This window comes from Lissotriton helveticus, chromosome 3_2, assembly GCF_964261635.1.
Source record: "Lissotriton helveticus chromosome 3_2, aLisHel1.1, whole genome shotgun sequence".
Taxonomy (NCBI): Eukaryota; Metazoa; Chordata; class Amphibia; order Caudata; family Salamandridae; genus Lissotriton; species Lissotriton helveticus.
The window spans coordinates 2,435,114-2,457,332 of NC_136062.1; the positions used below are offsets into that span (position 1 = coordinate 2,435,114).

A 22,219-nucleotide genomic window follows, 5' to 3' on the forward strand; every position below is an offset into this window, starting at 1 on the left:
CCAAATCCTAAGAGTTGTCATTGAGTCTTAGATAAAAACTATTTCCAAAGTCTGCGCATTTGTCAGTAGTAGATACAAATGTCGGTGATTGCCCGTAATTGGGATAGGAGGAAATGAGCGGGTTAGACAAAGGAAAACAAAATCAATGAGCGCACTTCCTTTCTCATGAAGTACTTCTACCAAATGGAATTCATTTTGCAATTTGGTAGCACAATGTAAATACATTAGAGCACTGCCTCAAAGTCTTCTTCAGCCAATGAAAAATGATATGTTTCACATCAAAGCAGCTTACTGATGACATAATGCATATGTTTTATAGTAACTCATGGGAAATTACAAAACCTATAGTTATGTTTTAGGAAATTGGGCCATTCAAAAAGAATATTGGTCAATTCATTAATGAGGTACACATGTGATAATATTATGAAAAGTGATTGCATTTTACACTGGATTCAATCAAACAGGGTCACAGTAAGCTCTAATGGCGTTATATACTTGCTGTGAAAACAGCCTAACATTGTATGGGTGGGTCATACACACGGGTCAATAGTTTGAGCATGGTAGAGAGAAACTGGAAGAGACGGAATGAAGGATAAATTAGGGGATGGGGTGGAATTACCAACGGAATGGAAGGATTCACAGGGCCGAGCATGGAAATGCAATTTACAGAAATTGGGTGATTGATGAATAATTGATGGCCTTTGAAACATTCCTCAAAAAGTAAAATCATCCGCCCTGGTGACCTGAGCAAACAGTACATTTGGAAAGTAGGTGTACAAAGATAATAGAAACACAGCCGTTCTCAGGTACAATGAGATATCTTTGGGATTGGTCGACATAAAATTATTAGAACGGAACAGGTGCTGCAAACTGTAGTGTCTTGGGAGGTGGCAATGATGGAACCCTTTTGGCTTCTGATGGACTTTATAGAGCTCTGACGTAAGTGATATAGCTGAATGCAATGAAGGCCGATTTAGATTGTTGAGTTTGAAGTTACACACAAAAGAATAAAGAAGTGTAGTACTAAGCTCTGTGTGTTGCATAGTCATTGGTAGGTACCCAAGCTGGGGAAGACGCTACAGAAACCATCTGGCCAATCATTTACAGGTCTCCATATTGCTCTAGAATTTGTGAAGCATATTCGGAAGCACATGGTCTCTGCCCTGAAGACCCCAGCCAAAAATCTATGTGAGGCCGGTCCATTGGGGCTGAGGGGCCATGCCAATCCACCTTTTGCCCCTCAAAAAACAGTGTCTGTCATGCTGCACAAAGGTCAGTCTGACAGACACTGTTCACTTTCAGTTCAAGCAGCCAGGAGCCACACATGTGCAAAGTACGCAGGCTCCGGTTGCTTGAGCTGAATTTTGCTGGGCTGAGGAAGTCACAGCTCTTGTAGGCGTGACCTCCTCAGCTTAGCAAGGGTCCCTGAGGTCCTCCTCTCAGTGGCGAGGGGTAGCGTCACTGATAACCTCACACCTAGGTGCTTCAGTTTTAAGCCCTAAAGCGCCCAGGCTCGAGTGTCAACCAGTGACATAACAATTTAACATAACATAACAGTGACACTTCATCACAGAGTGGGGTGGGGTCAGCAGTCTCACTGACTCCATCCCACTCTGTGATGACGTTGGTCAGCCAATGAGGCAAGGCAGCAGTTCCAAGTCTCCTTGAACCTCCGAGGCAGAGCTGGCTGCAGGTAAGTGTGTTTTGTTTTCTTTTAAATTAAATTAATGTTTGGTACATGTATGTATGAATGTTTGGTAAAGAGTGTTGTGAATGAATGTGTGTGTGTGTGCACGCGTGTGTGAATGCCTGGCTCTGGGTGTTATGTGTATGTGTGCATATGATTGTGTGTGTCCTGCACGCCCCTCTCCCTCTAAAACTTAGCGGCCGCCACTGCAAAAATCCCAGGCTATATTTTACAAATACATACAAGAACGTGCGTACCAATGGTTTGATAATTTGTTATTCTCGAAGGACTGAAAAAGGGCCTGACTGAAACATGAGGGACTGCAACAAACGAAATAAACCTTACTCTGTGTTCCACATTCAAACTGTAAATCTGACTACATTTGATCAACCTAAGTTTTAATGGTGCTCTGGGCAGAAAAACGACAATGGGAATTATGAAACCATTTACTGACCTGCGCATTCATGTCTACATATGTTCTGTTTTATTTTATGTCTAATTAGCTACACATGAAATAAAACATCTAGTTGATATAATGCAGAAAGTTTTTTTTCTGGTAAAAAAGTCTTCTCTTACGTGGATACATTAAGTATTCAACCTATACCCCAATAGTTGAACCTAAAGCAGGGTGTATGATTAGCCATGATAAGTGCCTTATTTGTAAAGAAATGCATAAATGTAGGGGCTCTAAGCTCTGCTGAATACCAGGGTTGACAAACACCATGGTGAGTTTTGATTCCACGTTATGTCCCATTCTTCCACTGTCCATTGTTCTTTTTCCATCCCGATTTCTTCTTTGTTACTGTTTTCATATCTTTCTCTTCGACTTTATTTCTCTATTTTCTGTAACTTTCCCTTGCTCTCCTTCAAAATCTAATGAAAACAATTAACACCCTCAACCCTAAAATGTGCGTTGGTGCCCATCACCTGCATCCATCAGCCCAAATTAAGCACTGGACATGTTCTACTTTCCTTACTTCCGACAAAGCTCCTGTCATCTGTGGAAATTGCGTTCATTAGTCAGGTAGGAAGTAAAGAGCTCCCTCCTACAGCATCTGCACCATGAAATAAACATTCTGAAATACATCCTGGTATGTTCAGCATGTTCACAGTGGTTTCAGTATTTCAGTATTCATAGTTTAGGAAGAAGCCACTTTCATATGAGATGACTTGCAACTTATGTTATGTTATTGTCTATTTTCAGAGCGTACGATCACTGGGTAGGTCTCTTGGCGCTAGGTAAAGAGAAGTCGTAAAACCCTCCTATTCATAAGCCTGTGTAAACAATGTTTTCAGGAGTTGCCTAAATTTGGTGTAGGCAGATGACTGCCTAATTTCCAGGGGGAGTGTGTTCCAGGTACGTGGAGGCGCGACAGAGAACCTACGGCCTCCAATCCTAAATTTTTTATAGGTGGAGGGTGACAAAGTAATGTAGGTGACTTGATCGCAGTTCTTTAGTTGGACGATATTTTACAATTCGGGCTTTTACAAAGCTCTGGCAGCTCAAATGCAATGCCTTGAACACCGTGCATCATGCCTTAAATACAATATAGTGTGCTTTTTGAGTGTAGTACGATCTGTTTTCAGACTGTAGGTGAGCATCCAGGTCTGTCAGAATGCGAGAGGGGTGCAGAGGGGGCATTTCCCCAAGCCCCGGGCTTTCGGAGGCCTTTGCTTTTGTTTCAAAATTTCTTTACACAAGCAAAGTGGGCCGATTTATTAATGATGAAACAGCTAGCACACCTATTACCGCTAGATGACACCAAGTTACGGCTCAGCGGTGAGGTCTCCTTTTTAGGGCTCACCTGGTGTTGCAGCGCGAAGAGCTGCCGCCAGGCGAGCCTTATTGTCATTGCCTTCCCTTCCCAAGTGGTACAGACGCAGCAGCAGCACGAGCAGACACCGGTCTGTGAACGCGCTTCCACTGCAGGTGCCGCCACTGGCATGAGCCGCAGGGAACGCAAACGTGCACGCTCACAGCGTCACACTCCTGCCCTTTTAGTGTCTTGCTCGTTGCGTACACTGTACCAAACTCTGAGAAAGTGTTGTTCTCGCAATGAAAGCGAACTTTTGTTCTTTCTGTCTCGTAGGTAACGTGTTTGCAGTTGGTTGCTGGAGTCGGTCGCTGCCAGCTGCCCCCTCCCACGCCGCCACCTCGAGTCCGGGCTATGCCAGCGCTGGCCGGGCCTGATACCCAACCGAGGGCTTTCTTTTTTTTTTAAATACGACCCCCGCCATGCCACGTGTTGAGAGGTGAGCTCTCCTTTCAGAGCGGGGACGGCGTCACTCCTGTGCCCTACTGACGACGGGCAGTGTCTGTCTGTCAGTCCGCAGGCTGGAAGGAGCCATACGTAGACACGGTCGGACCCTCCACTGCAAGACTGTGTACGCGGCCGGGCCTCGTATTCGAACCCCGGGTCTAAACACACGATACATGACGTGGACACGCAGCTAGGGAATATCTGACGTCCGTGGTGCATCTTGGGTGAACGGTGTGCCTCCAGCCCTCGATATTTGTTTGAGGTTTATTAAACGAATGTCGCCCTCGCGCTCCCGTGGAGAGGACAACATTGTAATGAACTGCAATTTAACTATCTGACAACATCGAATTAATACCACCGTGCTCGACTGCAAGCTGCTACCTGTACCCAAATCTTCGGAGGCAGTAAATCACGTTTTGGGTCGTCTGAGAGAATCTGAACCATGGCGGTCCTCAGGCTGTGGAGTGGGTAGTCTGCGCATGTTGCAACAGAGACGCGATACCCTCATACTGCGTTTGTTGTGACCCAGCCAGGAGTGGCAACTTTCCGTTTCTTCCAGCTCTTGAAGATCTGTCCTGAGGGAACCTGTGAGCTGGTCCTGTGCGCTCCTCGGACATCGTAATTTAAGCATTTGCTATTTGTTTTATGTGGTTTTCCTGGCTGTGAGATTGTGTACTTGATGGGGATTCTCGCCGCACGAGCAGTCTTGGGTGTTGCGGGTGAGGGCCGGGTTCTCTTGGAGCTGGCTTGTCTGGGCAGCCGGCACCCCTCGTGCCACCCTCAGGCAGCGTTCCGCACAGGTGATCACCGCATGCCAAATTAGCTGGAAAGCGACAAAGTGGTGGTGTCTGCCATGTCCTCCACGGAGCAGAAGGAGATGTCTCTGGCCAATGGCGCAGCCCACCATGAGGACTACAATGGCAACCTGGAACTGGAGCGAGTGGAGGCTGCCTTCCTGGGGCCAAGGGACAGTGTCGGGCTGGCGGTGATCGACTCGCGCGCCAACGCCTAGGGCACGTGCAAAGAAGACGCCCTGCTGCAAAACGGCAGCCAGAGCACGGAGAGCGATGACCTCAGCACGGACCAGGACCCTAGCCCCAGTGAACCTCTGAAGGAGACTTCCTTCTCCATTGGCCTGCAAGTGCTCTTTCCTTTCCTGCTGGCCGGGTTCGGCACTGTGTCTGCCGGGATGGTACTGAATATAGTGCAGGTAAGTTACCTTAACCTCCCCTCCTCCCCCACACACACTTCAATTCTTCCCTGCCGCTAAGGGATCTTCTTTGTGTATGATCATAGCAGATGTGTATGAATGTGAGGTAACATCCTGGACCGGTTTCACAAATAATCCAATTTTCTGAAACGTTTGGAGTCTGTCTCATTGGAGTGGAATCGTTTGTTTTTGGCTGTCGGAGGTGTGTGTGTATGTGTGTATATGTATATGTAAATGTATGTATATGTATTTGTTTATTTATATATATATACATATATATAGGTGTGTGTGTTTATTTATATATATTTATAGGTTATGTAGCGAACTACATCCATGGGAAGGGGCTTGGATTTCAACAACATCATATAAGTGAAACATAGGAGGGCGAAAACAGTTCTGAGGGCTACCCTTTGAGGAGGATGGGCCCCTGGAAACATTTTTAGATCTGGCTGTGCACTGTAGTCTGCTGAACAGGTGTCCCCCCTTCGTGTTTTATACATTTAGTGTCCCTTTTAAGAAAAGTTGTTAAAAGTGAGTTAAAGAATGTTGTAGACCTTTTGTATCTGTGCACCGTTGTGTTCTCCAGCCAGTTCTTTGGAAGTTATTTATACTCTCATTTTCTACATGTGGATGTTTTACACCGAAGGTGTAACCTGGTTGGCTGGTGCCTAACCTAGCATGGAAATGAGTTTCCTTTTATTTGGTGAAATCATGTATTTTGATTTCAACATTGCTTTTGTGTCTTTCATACTCTAGTGCCACAGCCATGTTTCTTCAATTGACGTTTGCAGAAATCTATTTAACCCCTGTGTTGTAATCTTGCTCCCTGCGTCCCCATCTCCCAGTCCACCCCTCCTTCACCCGACCCCTTGGTATGACCCACCCCACATCCTGGAGTGTGGGTTAGAATGTTGAAGTGAGCTACTGCCGCCAAGCTGGAAGCACCTGTTACCTATGACTGAATAAAGTTGAACTTGGAAACCCTTAAATGTAGTGGTTCTTTACTACATTTCTTGGCGACGAGGACGAGGAGCTGAGCCAGGGTCAGTTGGGTGCTTTCCTCCCTGGAAAACTTGATGCTTGAGCGGAGATTACCATTTTAAATGAAGGCTTACCCAGTGAAAGAAGGAAGGTCACGGGAACAGCGGATGTAATGATGAAAGCTGAACTCATCGAGGTTGTAAAACGTGAAGTACGCACATCCGAAGCAAGGTGTGTGGTCTCGATGAAGGTGAGCTCGTGCCGTGTGAAACAGAGGAATTTTGTTCTTCCGTGTCAAGTTTGACAGGAGTTGGTGGATCCTCCAGCTGGCATCTTTGTGTGAGTCCAGCGGTAATTGAAGGTTTCAGTGAAGTGAGACGGCAACAGGCAGCGTCGGCGGAGTGAGCACAGCGTGACGGTGTGAGAGCTGTTCCGCCCGTGGCAGTGATCGGTTATCTCAGCAGGAGAAGAAGCCGAGGGTGAGTGTTTCAAGTCCCCTCCAAAGTTTGTGTGGACTGGCAAGCGGGACGTGAGAGACAGTCGAAACTCATGAGGGAGAAGACGTAGCGGGTCTTGCTCCAAGTAACTGCAGAGTTGTCGACGGGAAGTTCCAGTGCTTCAACCGTGGAAAAAGAAAGGGGACTTCGCGGTCAACATTATTTTCCTGTATGAATATTGATGAAAAGGAAGGAAGGTTAAGGCTTACTCAGGCTACGTATAGTGTCCCCGTGAAATTGTTTTGGGTGCAGGAAAACATTACCCATGAAGGATTATGAGGGATTCTCACCAGTCTATGAGGGGAGCGCATGACACTGCGTGAGGAGAAAGGAGTGGAGTGGGGAGAAGAGCCGCTTCTGTCTCTGCACAAGAAACTGAACTGAGGCGGCGTGTCTGGCGCTCGAGGTAAGAGAGAGTGGCAGCATCGTGAAGCGGGACTCTCCAAACTCGACGAATGATCTGAGTCGAGTGAGTAATAGTTTACCAGTATTCGGGAGTTTTGTTTAGACAAAGGTCAGGAAGATTAACTGAAGGGGACCCAATTTTGATAACTCTCAATTATAGTGAGCCTGTGAAAAAAATGTGAGGAGTGGTGCGGGGAACATGGTGAAACCGCTGAAACCGATCTAGGCAGTGAGTCATAACTGCATGATTTAAGAGCAGAGGAACAATAGGTGCAGTGAACCGGGGTTCACACTATCGTAAATTCACTGAGGCAGCACCTCTGCTGTTGAAACGTCCGAAAGGAGCAGAGAAAAGGTTTAATCCCTGTTGTCACTAGCGACTGAGCCAGCGCTTGGAAACTGCGCGTGGAGTTTGCAGAAGTATATAGAGAGTGTCTGACCTTGGGGTCGGTGAAGATAAATGTACCGAAGCAGCGGGTTGAAACTGCGTGAGGAAAACTCAGAGGGGCAGGGAGCGAAGTGAGCCCCAGGTGGAGTTTTTCTCTTTGACACAGATGCAAGGAAGCGCATCTGAGCGGAACATAGTGAGTAGTCAACCCTTAAACTGAACGGTGGCTGTATGTTGTAAAGTGAGGATAGAGCAGAGGAACAGGGGGTGTAGCGAACCTGGGTCCCTATTATCGAAATTTCACGGAGACAGTGTTTCCTGGCTGTTTGAAGAGCCTGAGAGGACCAGGGAAGAAGCTTAACCTCTGAGGCCACGAGTGTAACTGAACTGAGGCAGCCTGGTGAAGTTGTAAGAGGAAAAAGCAAAGGAACAATGGGTGTAGCGAACCTGGGTTCCCACTATTAGTGAAAAAGTGGTAAATAAATAAATAAATCCACTGAAGTAGTGTCTTAAGAGGATTTGAAACGTCTTAGAGGATCAGAAATATGGTGAACCTCTGAGGTTACAGGCACTGAGGCAGAGATATGAAGCTGCGTGTGGAGATTGCAAAGAAAAACCTCAGAGTTCTATGTAGTAAACTAAACTGAAACAGCTCGTAGAAGCAGCGTAAGGAAATATCAGTACTGAGGCAGAGTATTGGGAAGCGACGTTTGGAGATTCCAAAAGAACGGAGGGAGCGTGGTAAATGAAACCGCGTCAGCGCGGTGAAGCAGTGTGAGGAAGTTTAGGAACTGAGGCGGCGCTTGGAGCTGTTGTGTGGATATGTCAGGAGTGTGGTAAATCCCAGGGTTCAGTGTAAGAAAACTGCATCGCAGCAGCAAGTTGTTGCAGATCGAGGAAACCCTCAGAGGGGCAGAGAGTGCAAGGAATCCTTGTGACGGAGTTAACACAGAGTGGGGGCAGCACTCTTGAGAGAGATCTTATCTCGGTCCATTATTGTTTGTGAATTAATGAGAGTCACAGATCCACAGACGAAGGGAGCAAGGCATATTCAGTGATTTCAGAGATACTCCGCAGAGTAATTGTAAGCGCAGAAGGAGACGTGACCTTTAAATAAAGAATCTTAGTAGCAACAGACTGCGCATTTCGTTTAACCAGCTTGGGGCGCAAGCGAATCCTACAAAGTGCACTCGTACTGCTATTTATCTATTTGCAGGCTGTGATTACATCTTCACGTGAATTTCTAATTTATAGCTGCGCGTATGACAAGGAGTGGGGCCAGAATATGAAGATCACCGCAGAATGGGGTGTTCGGAAGGAAAATGTTGAGAAGTACATAACAGTATTTGAGGAAGAGAAAGTATCTCTGCTACTTGAGAAAAAGGCAGAAAATTGGCTCCACAGTTTTGGAACTGGAGGAAAGAAAAGGTACCACGAAAGGGAAAAAATATTGACGGAAGAGTCAGACAGAGATTTTTATGAGGACATTTTGAATGTGGTGGATGAATACAAAAAACAAGTCTCGTTAAAAAAGGAACAAAGGAAGGACGAGATCAAGGAAAGAAAAGTGAGCAAAGAGGAAGATAATGCTAATAGAATAAACCCAGTGGGTACCATCTTCCAAGGTGGAGTAAAGACAGATATGATCTCAGACTCAGGATCACGGCACAGTACGGCAAGCAAGCGTTTAGGGAATAGAGAAGCAACTAAAAAATATGTAGAAAAATTTAAAGAGGCTAATACGTCCCTAAAAACATATACAGGGAAGGACATCGGTGTAAAAGGGTACGAAGTTATGGAGTCAATGCACAAGAGAAACAATACTTGGTGTACTATACATACAACGGAATGTGGACTCACCATGCAAGGGGAAAAGGATCAAAAGAAATGGAGAGTTTCACGTAAAGGTAGAAGAAAAGAAAACATGAGTATGCAGGCATGGATCAGAAGCATGCAGAGAACTAAGAGTAAAGCACAGAAGGCTCGTGAGCCGCATACAAGGGGTTCTGTAGTTTTGAAAGGAGCAGCAACAAACGATGTGAGTTGAAAGGAAATAGCTAAGGACAAACTAAAGAGAAAACGAGAGACTGTCCAAGGTTGGGTGGATGAAAGAGAAGTACGCAAGAAACAGGAGAGAGAAGGCAGTAAAGGTAGAGTTGGAAGAAAAGAAGCTATCGATAGTAAGGGAGCATGCATAAGTACAACAGCCAATGAGCGGCAAAAGATAAAAAGTATGAGTAATCAATTTGATTGTAAGGAAACGTGGCAAAGAGCCACACTGGACAAGTCCTGGTCTAAGGCGATGGAGGAATATGAAGACAAGTGTGAACAGGAAGGAGAAATGGAGTATAGTTTGATTGAATCCAAGAGTGAAAAAAAAAAAAAGGAAAACCTTTCTAAACGAACAATAGTGACAAGTTGGAAAGTGAGAATATGGAAATGATTTCCCATTAAAGGTTTTGTTGGGGAAATATGGTCCACCCTATGATAATGGTGTCCAGCATAAGGTATGTGGAAGAAGCCGAAGTACAAGGTCTCAGTAGACACGCAGTATTTCGTGTATGGCAAACCCAAGAGGGAACAGCAGGACACATTCAAGCTTGAAGATGCTCATGCAAATGATCGGGGGGGCGCCTAAAACTAAATGCGACAAAAATGGCAATTATAGTCATGACCAAGGAAAGGGGAGCAGAAGGAGGCCCCGTCCCGGTATTGATAAGTACATGGAAATGGTATTTGGTGTCATCAGTGGTAACCTCAGGGGTGCGTCCTGGCATAAGCTACCACCCAGAGAAAAGGACAGTACAGCCATGCTAAATCTTCTGGTAAGAGATGGGATTCCAGCAGTTAGTTCGGAATCCCAGGGAGAAATAGACGGAGTAGTAGCTGGGACATGGGAGAGCTGAATGGGAAAAGGTTGTTATGCCTTATTTCACCAACTTGGGGAGGCCCGCAATGTTATATCTCACACATGGTCTATCTTCTTCTATTGTCATGTGTGGCATTCCCTGTTGGTTCCAGACTGCTTCAGTTGCCCAATGTTTGACAAAGTAACCACATAGCCTCTTCTCTCCTGTCCTGAACTTTTAAAGGCACCAGACTTATCACAGTTGTTTATCGCTGGAAATGCAACCTCGTAACCGTTTTAGATTCTCTTACAGTTACAGTTGATTAACATAAGAATTGCAACCTGTTAACTCTTCCTATTTCCTGATTAATGTTTCATATAGTCTTACCATATCCCTGCATTTGCATATGAGGGCAGGGACCCCTACCCCATTGATACGTATCGTGTTTTGGGACCTTACTCATATTTTTCCCCTTCCCAGCCTTCCTTGCGTCTCTTCTCCCTGTTCATCCTCTCTCCACTTTTCTATGGGAGGGAGGTGTGTTGTAATCTTGCTCCCTGCGTCCCCATCTCCCAGTCCACCCCTCCTTCACCCGACCCCTTGGTATGACCCACCCCACATCCTGGAGTGTGGGTTAGAATGTTGAAGTGAGCTACTGCCGCCAAGCTGGAAGCACCTGTTACCTATGACTGAATAAAGTTGAACTTGGAAACCCTTAAATGTAGTGGTTCTTTACTACACCCTGCTTGTACATAAGCAAGAGCTCATTGAGGACAGGATGTAAACGGTCACAGTAAAATGGAAGAGGGCACCAGGGAACTCTTTCAAAAGCCTTTATAGTGGATGTAGCTATTGAGAATGCAGCTTCTTCTAAGGGAAGACACTCCTCTATAGTCATGTGGTTGAATTATGTCTTTCTGATTCCTTACCCCCCTCCTCCCCCCTTGAGTTTGATTAAATAACTTTGAGTAATCGCACCACTTGGTATTTACAGCGCTACAATGCTGCTAGGCCGAGTGCAGAAGCGATGCACATTCTTTATGTTGCTACTGCTCCCCCCTCAGTTATTGAATTGTTGTGTACTATATATGGTACTTCAAAGTACGGAAAATAATGGTATGGCGCTTACGGATCACCACCACCCGAGGCATGGGGAGACCGTGGGAGATCACATGGTATGATCTAGTGATGCAGCAGGAATTCTAACCCAGGTCTCCTGGATCCTACGTCTGTAATTTAACTAAAGGGCACTGCCTGCCACAGAGCAACCCTTGCTTAGAGTACAATAACCATGAGTGTCTGCGCAGTGCGAGCGGCGCTGGTGGTGAGTGGAGCATGTATACCTTGTTTAAAGGAGGTGGCTGAATGTGGGGCAGAGCACTGCAGATTAAATGATCGGCATATAAGTGGCCCATTAGCACCACTGATCTGTAGTGTGCTCTAAAACTGAAAAATAGGAAAAAGAAAAGATATGGAAGGGAAGTTATAAAGGTTAAAAATGAAACACTGAAGGATTGGCCTACCATCCGCGGCACTTAAACATATCTTTTTTGAAGCGGTTGTGCACATGTGGTGAGACAGGTTTGCGGTAGTCTGCCTACGCTACCTACCGTGATTGGAAAAGGAAGGTGGAAAAATGTAGGAGCCACAGGGATCCGAAGAGAGTAAGTGGGTGAGGATAAAGGAGCCTGAGGAAGAGAGGACAAGCATTTGCAATGCAATAGGTCTCGCATTTACACGAGTTTGAGCTATTGACATTGCAAATAACAATGCCTTTTATTTTTGTTTCAGTTTTTAAAACAAATAAAAGGCATTGTCATTTACAATGTCAATAGGTTAAACTTGTGTAAATGCGAGACCTATTGCATTGCAAATGCTTGTTATACAGAGCATTTTATGATACTTTGAAACAGGTTCTCATCATACAAAGGATCTGACTTCAGTTTGGTGACTCCTGCCTCAGAAAAACTTCAGACATGCCTGTAATTGTCGGTTTTACCGTAGCTATTTTACTATTTCATGTTAACTCCATTTATACATCTTTGCAACGTGAGCATTTATAATGTCACACACGGACGAAGACACCCACGCACCTGGAAGGACAGAGCTCCATGTTACACTCCTTCAGCTTTGGTTTCGGTTTCTTATTTTCGGGGTAGTACTGGCAGTAGTGGTCGGGTACCACACGGTTTAGACGGATGTCAACACACTCGGCTGAGTTTAGCTGGTATCCTGATAACGATTGGAAAAGCAAACATTGAAGATAATTTGATACTACTGTGATAACTCATACTTTTACACAACATTTTTTATTACTTCATTATGTGATAGATTCTCCAACAAATTTTGACACACTCCACAAAATCTGCACTCATTGATGAGGCAAGCATGTCAAGTACCCTAATGCACCCTAATACAAGCAATAACTCCCTTAATCACCATTTGGTAGTAAAAAAACAGCTTTGATGTGGGTTAAATGGGTCTTCAACACTCCCCCTTGGCCCACCGTCACAGTGTTTAAAGTAGGGACGCCTCAATTTGCAATGTAAATCAAATTCACTGCTTACAAGCGTACATTTGACTATTTCTGTCCTGGGCCACTGATGTTTACAATATGTTTGTCTGCCTATATTTTACATACACAACACAATATGAGACACAGTTATTCAATGACAAGGGACAAATTATAGTCGGACCATTATTGCCATCAAGTGTCTGGTTCTAACGCTGCAATAGTTATGTTATGTTAAGTTGTAAAGCGCACAAATCACCCAAGAGGGTATCTAGGCACTTGGTCAGGTGTGTAGATGTGTGGTCCCCAAGGTTCTTATCCGAAGAACCAGGTCTTCAGCTTCTTCTGGAGCTCAAGAAGAGAGGAGGAGGCCATAATGTGTTGAAGGAGGTCCTTCCATGTCCTGGGTCCGATGTGGAAGAATGAGTGACCTCCAGATGTGCTTTTGCAGATGCAAGGAATGTCAACGATTGAGAGAAAGGCAGAGCGTAGGTGTCTGGTGGGTTGCGGAAAGTGTATGAGGCTGTTTTGGTCTTCTGGTCCTGTGTTGTGTAGGGCTTTGTTTGTGTGCTTGAGAAGTTTGAATTAGCTGTGCTTTTGAATGGGGAGCCAGGGAAGTGAGTCTTGCAGCAGTGTTCTGGATGGCTTAGAGTCTGTATAGGAGTTTTTTGAAGATTCTGGCTTAGAGAGTGTTGCTATAGTCTAGCCTGCTCACAATGAGTGCTTGTGTGATGGTACCGAGACAACCATCGGAAGATCTTTTGCAACATGCATAGAATGTGGAAGGAGTAGGTGCACTTTGTGTTTACTTGAGCTGTCATATTCAGCTTCTCATCTTGGATGGTCCCTAAACTTCTTGCATGAATTGTGGGTGCTGGTCCTAGCTTTGACACCTACCAAGTGAAGTCCCATTGGGGGGGTCTTGCTCTCAAAGACCAATACTTCTGTCTTGTCAGAGCTGAGGTTCAGGCAGTTGGTTTGCATCCGGTCTGATACCATGGTCATGCAGTTAGTGAAGCTGGTTCTAGTAGTGGTTGTCTTATCTGTCAGGGAGAGGATGAGTTGGGTGTCATCAGCATAGGAAATGACGATGATGTCTTGTGATCAGATGATGGTGAGCAGTATCAAGTATATGTTAAAAAGGGTGGGGCTGAGGGACGATCCTTATGGGACTCCGCATAAGGAGTTTCTTGGTCTCTGATGTGAAGGGTGGCAGCCTGACTCTTTGGGTTCCTCCAGTGAGGAACAAACAGATCCATTTGACAGCCTATCCTTGTATGCCAATCTTGCGGAGTCTTTCGATAATAGTGTTAATGGAGACAGTGTTAAAGGCTGTGGAGAAGTCGAGAATGATGAGGGCCGCTGTTTCTCCTTGGACCATGATGATTCAAATGTGGTCAGTGGCTAAAATGACTGCTGTTTCAGTGCTGTGGTTGTTTTGGAATCCTGAATGAGTGTTGCCTAGCAGATGGTGAAGTTTGAAGTGGGTTGTGAGTTGCTTGTTGATGGCCTACTCAATCACTATGGTTGGATAGGGGAGTAGGTTTGAAAGTTTCTTAAATGATTTGGATAATGCTGGGGGCTTCTTGAAGAGGGCTTTGATTTCTGCAAGTTTCCATTCATCTGGGAAGTGGCAGATGTGATTGAGGTGTTGATGATGTGATGTTCCCAGGTAGTAAAAGTCATGGCAGCATGGGTTCATTGGGGCTCCTTGAGTGGATGGTCTGCATGATTGCTGCTGTGTCATTTCTGGTGAGGGTTGTCCATTTGGTCAGGTGGTCGTCTTGGTTGGTGGTGGGTAGGTTAGCAATGAGTTCTTTAGGGTAAGGCTGGTGTGCGAAGTTGCTGTTTGCGATTTTGTTGTGGAAGAAGTTGAATAGGTTGTGGTGGAGTTGTTGAAAGTGGTTGAGGGAGAGCTGAAATCCTTAACGATTGAGAAGCTCTCCTTGCAGTCACAAGAGCTTCTTTTGATGAGGTGCATTAGTGCGTGTTTGTGGCTCTTAATTGCTGGTGAGAGCGTCTGAGTGCAGCTTTGTAGGTAGTTCTGTCGGTGGTATCAAGGCTGGGTTTCCATTTCATTTCTATTTGTTTGCAGTGTCATTTGAGCCTCAGAGATTTTCTGTATACCAGTTGGCCTGCTTGTTTAATCTATTATGCTTGTTAGGGTTGATAGGTGTGAGGGAGTCTGTACAGTCATGTCCTTGTCAACTTGTCTGAGGGGCTAGTTTGATCTGTGCTGAGGGCACTGAGACAGTCTGCTTCTATGATTTTTCCCTAGCTTCATTTTAGAATATTGAACCTGGTAGGGGGGTGGGCTTGATTTGTGTTGATTTGGAAGTGGATGATTGAGAAGGTGAGTACATGTGACCAGTGTGGGGGAGTTGTTTTTGATGCTGTTGCTTGCAGTGAAGGTGGGGGTCCAGTGTGTGTCCTGCAGTTTTTGTTGACTCTGAGACAGGCTGGGTGAGTCTGAGGTTGCCTAATCTTTCGAGGAGAGCTGTGGGAAAAGGGTCATTTTGGTTTTCCTGGTGAAAGTTGAGGTCACCAAGGAGAATGTAGATTCTGGAGTCGATGGTGAGCGGAGCAAAAAACTCAGTGATGAGGTTGGTTAAAATGGCTCATGGTCCGGGTGGTCAGTAGGTGAGGGTTCCATTCAGGGAGAAGTTTTCAGAGATTTGCAGCTTGAAGTGCAGGTGTTCCATGAATGGGTTGCCATTCTCTGTGGATGGTGTGCATTTGATGGATTCCTTGTAGATGACAGTGAGTCCTTCTCCTAGCTTGTGAAGGCAGTCATGTTGAGTTATCTTGGCGCCAGCTGGGATTGTCATGGCAATGTCAGAAGCAGATGAGGTGTTGAGCCAAGTCTCTGTGATGAAGAGGATGTTGGGTATGTTGCTGCTCAGTATGTCCCATATTTCAGTTATGTGTCTACTGAGCAATCATGTGTTGAAAAGCAGGCATGTGAGTGGGTGTTGATGTGCAGGTTTTCTGTGGCGGAGGTATAGGGTGGGGGTGTATACGTTGTTGATGCTTGTGTGGCGTGTGTGTTGAGAGGGGGTGTTGAAGGCTTTGTTAGTATTTACATGGGGGTGAGGGTGGGCAGCTGTCAGATAACCGGCAGTGTGTGCAAGTTAAAGGTCCTATTGTGTTGTATGGCACAGCAGCAGATGGGGGAACAGTGTCCAGGGTCTATTGACCTAAGCAGTGGTACAGAGTATCGCTGAGTGGTGGTTGCGACTAGGGTTCATAGTACAAGGCACTATCAAGGCCCAAACGAGCGCAGACAATCTTGCCTCTGGTGCGCCATGCCCACTTTGTGCATCTGCTGTGCGTCTGTGTGGCAGCTGCTATGAAGTAGGTCCTCTGAGGGGAGAGGAGTGCAGGGTAATGTGATGAAATTCTCTTGCTTGGCTTCTTATATTAAAGATGGTTTCAGCAGGAAAATGGGAGATCAGTGATGTCACTTCCCGTGCAGGTGGATGATGAGAGATCCAGTGGTGTCATGTCTCGTTATGATGGGTGATGGGAATTGAAGTCATCTTACTTGACTTCTTCTTTTAAAGATGGTTTGGATCGGAAAACCAGTTATGTCACTTGTTGTCCAGAAGGATGATAGAACATTCAGTGAGGTCACTTCTTATGCAGGTGGATGATGGTAGCAACATAATAAAAATAGAAATAAGATTCGGGGAAATTTTTATTCAATAACATTTTTGATTGACATTGCTGATATTTAGAATAGAGAATTCTTTTTGCCCTTGTTAACAACGTTCTTATCAAAGCTGTGAACAAAATAAATAGTGTATGACAGAACAACACTTTATTCACACAAGCACAAACTATTTAGCAGCTTCAAAATAAACAATGTAGAAAACCAACAGCCCAAGAATATCCAAAGGAGTACCGATGTATAAACGTATGTATGTCATATTGTGGAGTGGCAGGGAAGCACTTCAGAGGGTCATAGGCAAAGATATATTCAACAAGTGGTTGAACAAACAGCAGGGTTCTGGGAGCAGAAATGGACAGTTAGGGGCCGATTACGATATCGGGCGGAAAGTCTCCTCCCAACAGTCGGGTTCTCCTTGACCGTGTCAGAGCCCTTCCAACCATCTCGGTCTGTTTAGAATCCGCCTGACCGATTACGATGTTTGCAGTCGGAAGGCAAACCGCGGGGTCATTCTGAATTGGTTCCAACAAGTTCTCGGAGGGTTTGTGTCAGTCAGAATCGCATTGTACACCCATAAGGACAGCGTTTCCAACCTCGGGGTTATGATGTCGATTTCCAACAGCCTTTCCACGTTGGCCTGTCTGACACGAAAAGGCTTTCGAACGTGGCATTGGGGGACCCTGGCAGGGCCCCCTAGTCCCGCAGCCTCGAGTTGATGGCCGAGGGCGTATCTAAGGGGCCTCCTGTAAAACCCTATCTGTGTGGCAGGCACTGTGGGGTGCCCGCAACAGGGTACAGGGTTTTCTATACACACCCCATATCCTCATAGGAACCTGTGTTATGGCAGTTGTCGGGCAGAACACAAACTTCCATAGGAAACAATGGGAATTCGACGAGCAGTGTTCGGTCACATCGTAATCGGGTGGGCGGAACTGCCAACCGTGAGTCAGTAGGTCCCAATTCTGAGTCGTGTCGGCTGAAAGTTTCGCTCGACATCGTAATCGGCCCCTTAGTAATTTGTGAAGCAATGTTCACTAAAGAGGTGCATCTTCAGCTCTTTCATTAATTGGAGCAGGGCTAGGGTACTCATGATGGATACAGAGATGTTGTTTGAGATTCTAGGAGCATGGCTGGAGAAGGCCTGTGGCCTTGTTTTTTGCACTTTTTGTCTCCAGTCTGATGGCTTCCTGACTGTGGGTGTAACTAGAGCTACTGGAGATGGTGAGTTTGTCATCCACATAGGCAGGGTTGCTGGTTGAGAAGGTTTTATACATGATGCAGCTGGTTTTTAAGATAATGCAGGCCATGAAGTGGAGCCAGTGGAATTCCATCTGATACAGCAGCCGCAGTACAGAACATTATAAGCCTCGATAATGTGATTAGAATAGTAGAAATTACCATTGACAAATTCTACTTTTGTATGTCATCAGGTGTTACCTGAATGTGCTTCAAATGATTACAATTAAACAGAACTAATAATCCAATCTTTTCCATTCAAATCCATTGTGGACTAAGGTTTTCTGGCTTGCTCAACAGGCTTTTGCTCCAACCCTGTTTCTAGTGGTAAAACCTATCTGGACATCAAAACTGTATTGCTGTGTTTATATGAACACCAAGAGAATTCTGTATTATACACTTGTTTTACCTACTTCTGCAAGGAGTGTGTTGGCCTTTCCCATTTCTGAGCTGTTTTCTCAAGCAAATGCATTAATTTGAAGAATTTCCGACTTAGGTGGATCTGCTTTAGACAGTGCACTGCCTTTAAAACAGGTGATAAAGTCTGCACATCCATTCAAGATACAGCTCCAGTTTTCATAAGGCATTGTCAATGCAAATTGGTCTGGCTTTCTTATGTCACTGATGGGTTTAGGCACTCAATAGTTTGTCATACATTTTCTACTCATCTTTGCACTCATGCATCCTTTCATCCATCGACTCATTTTTCCATTCATCCTCTGACACAATTTGAATAAAACACACAAATTCAATAACATGCAAAATACATTTAAAACATACATATTGAAAAAAAGAAAAACATGCAGCTACCTAAACAGAGTGAACATATGCTTGCAATGACAAAATTAAACATAGCAGTGGTTGTACATGTTGCGGCTGTAGTGTCAATAGTCTATCTTTGTTTTGAAGTTCCAGCATGGTTGCCATATTTAGCACCAACATGTTGATCATCTTGAAATGATAAACCAATAATACACTTTGGGCAATGGTATTTCATCACAGTGTGCTGGTTTAGAGCAAGTGGCCACATGGGATGCAGTGCACTGCAGATTAAATAAGCTGTAAGCACTGCCTGGAGAGCAGTAGTAATGTTGTAAGAAATATTCAAATAAAAAGAGAAGCAAAAGAGAAAATTGAAAACTTAAGGGCTGACCAACTGCCTTTACACTGAAGCATAATCAATTTCAGATGGATGTGCATGTGATTAGAAAATGCCATCAGTCACAGTACAAGAGAGTCAATGACAGATGTTGTCTGAACAGGATTTTAGGTTGAATTGTTACTGTGCTAAAGCCTAGCGGAAGGTATTTTGTTACAATTAATTTCACATAATATTGGTTCGCTAAGAAAGAATATGAACATTTCATACCAATCAAATCAATGGCATCTGCCGTATTCTTTCCTAGTGAACTAATTAGTCCTCTGGCTGTTATCATAGTATTGTCACCATAGACAACTCAGACCTGCTACGTTGATTATAAGCCTTCACTGAATGCAACCATTAGGTGTACAATAATATAATTACAAATATTTACAAAATGTAGTTGTCAAGGCAACATAAAATCCCTAGTAATATTGCCGAATCAGGAATACCATAGTGCAATTTATCTATTCCCACAGGTTGTTTGGGTGGGTGGTTAATACCAAAACTCCTGCCTACTAAAGTTGCATGTGAGATTCATTGTAACAAAATACCGACCGCTAGGCTTTAGCACAGTAAAAATTAACCCTTAAAATCCTATTGCCTTGAACACACACTCTTAACAATAAATACGTAAGACCTACTTGCTTGCTTTGTCATAACTTTTCCTTAGAAACAGGCCACACCTAAAGAATCTGCCATAACTTTTCCCAGTGAACTGATCAGGCCTCCAGGATTGTAACCTATGTGGTGCTGCAGTACAAGATATCATCCACCTGATCTGCATTTGACCAGTATTGGATTGTGATCGTCGGAGCCTACTAAGGGTAAAGTTCAACGAAAAAGGAACTCGCACATGCCGCTCAGCGATATTACATGGGTTGGACTCAGCGGATCCACAATTCATTTGTTGAATAATTAAATATGTTATTAACTTTGAAAAAAAAACATACTGAAAAGCTAACACAAGCTTAAACTTTTTGAACCTTGAATTTGCACTGGCTAATTTAGAATCTGCTTCCGAATTCATTAGAATACCAAGAATACCTGTGTTTTTATCTTTTTAATTAACGGTTGTTTTAAAATTTGTATTTCTTTGTACAATAGCCCGCATAGGAAAGTATTCTTATTTATCGTTATATTGTATTGTATATTGTAACTTTTTTTAATAACTGTACAATAAAGAATTTAACATTTTGATCAGGCCTCCAACCTTTATCAATGGCTTGATACTATATATAATACATGACTACTGAAGTTTGCATAAAAAACATCATGCATCCTGTCGTAAAATTACAAATATGTACAGACTTACAGCTGGCAAAGCAATATACATCTCCTCTCAACAGGGCCTAAAAAGAATCGGCAGAGTGAGATTCTGCTCCCTGGGTTTGTCAGAGTGAGTAACCAACACCGAAACTCTTGGCTACTATGATAATCTGAGAGATTACATTTAACCAAATATATTTATACATGCTGTAATATAATGTTACAACAATCTTCTATTAAAGGCCTATTCGATTTACTATATGTTTTTACAATAGATAAGCCAGGCCTGCTGCCTTTGTAATAATTTTTCATAATACACCGGCCAGACCTACGCCATCCGGCATAATATTTTCCTGCACACCAATTAAGCCTATTGCTGGTATATTGTCACCATAAACAACTCAAGCCTACTGTACTGAACATTAGCTTTCGCATAAGACAACCATCAGGCATACAGTCATGAAATTGCAATTGTATACAAAATTACAGTTGGCAAAGCAAAGTAATATCTCTACTAAAAGTGCAAATTAAGAATTCTCACAGTGCACATTTTCTATAAATTTGGCTTGTCAGAGGGGGTAGAAAACCCCAAAACCCTTGCCTACTGAGTTAATCAGTTTGATTCCGTGTAAGAAGAAAAACTACCTGTTGGTTTTAATTCAGCATAACACCGATTCATCCTTAAATGTTTATTGACTTTACCATATACTTTTCACAATATGCCAGGCCTACTGCCTTTATCGTAACATTGCATAATAATCAGGCCTATAGCCTTTATCATTGGTATGTCACTATAACCAACTCAAGCCTACTGTAGTAGGTGTAAACTTTCTATAAACCAACTATCGGGCATACAGTCATAAAAATACAAATGTATACCAAAATTACAGTTGGCAAAGCAAAATATTAGCTCTCTAAAGAGAGACTGAAAAAAAATGTACTTTTGTGCATATCTCCCATTCCCACGGTTTGTTCGGGTGAATCACCAAAACCAAAACTCTTGTCTTTTAAGGTATTCTTTGAAATTCCACACAAAATACTACCCGAGAGGCTTTGGCACAGTGGAACAATACATCCTTAAAAGCCCGTTGTCTTTAACACATGCTTTCACAATAAATCGGTCAGACAATCTGACTTTCTTATAACGTTACATAATAAACAGATCAAACCTATGAAATCTGGCATTACTTTTACCAATAAACCCATGAAGCGTTTACCATTGGCTTTATATTTTACCCAACACTGTGCTATGCAAGTGTATATAAACCAGCAAACATAAGGCATGCATCTATACAATTACAACTATGTAGGAAAATACAGTGTGCAAAACAATATACAAACCCTCTCAACAGGGTCTCACAAGAATCATCACAGTGAAAAGTCCAATAACCTGTCAGAGTGGGAGGCCAACACCAAAACACCAACACCAAAACCTTTCCCTATTACAGTAATCTGTGAGATTACATGTAACCAAAAATGTGTCTATAGCCTGTCACGCAATGTGATAGCAGCCAACTGTTACAGCCTTACTGGCTTTAACAAATGATCTTCAGAATAAGACCTCCTGCCAGACCTTTGTCACAGGGCATAACATTTTCAATTGTCCTAAACAAGCCTATAGCTTGTCATAATAAACTCAGACCTGCACTTTTGAGTGTAAACGTTTCCACAATGCAACTAAAGGGCACACTGTCATAAAATGACCCAAAAAAAATTACCATTGGCTAAATACGGTTTCTCCTAAAGTGGCTTAAGAAGGATTCTGACAGAGCAAACCTTCTATCCATGGTTTGCATTACAGGGTGATCGACACAATAATCATTGCCTACTATGCTAATCTGTGAGATTCAATGTAACTACCTATTGTTAGGCATTTAAGTGTCAGTTGTTATTACTCTATATTAAAGTCTATTGAATTCAGCACATGCTTTTCACAATAAATATGTCAGATCTAGTGCCTTTATCATAACATTTCATAATAAATCGATCAGGCCTGTAGCCATGTTCATTGGCTGGCCACTATAACCAACTAAATCCAGTATAAGCTTTGGTGCAAGCCAAACACTGCAATGCAAGCAGGCTTTTAGTGAAAGCAGACACATTCAACCCAATC

The 22,219-nt window shown here is 43.8% G+C and overlaps 1 protein-coding gene across 1 annotated transcript in view; it reads right to left on the reverse strand.

Annotated features, from left to right (window-relative positions):
• ADAMTSL3 (ADAMTS like 3) overlaps nucleotides 1–22,219 on the reverse strand; it is a 2,298,702-nt gene that overhangs the window by 798,152 nt on the left and 1,478,331 nt on the right. The window contains exon 11 of the mRNA XM_078684728.1: nucleotides 12,372–12,510. Within this exon, the coding sequence (XP_078540854.1) occupies nucleotides 12,372–12,510 (139 nt within the window). The remainder of the gene's footprint in view (nucleotides 1–12,371; nucleotides 12,511–22,219) is intronic.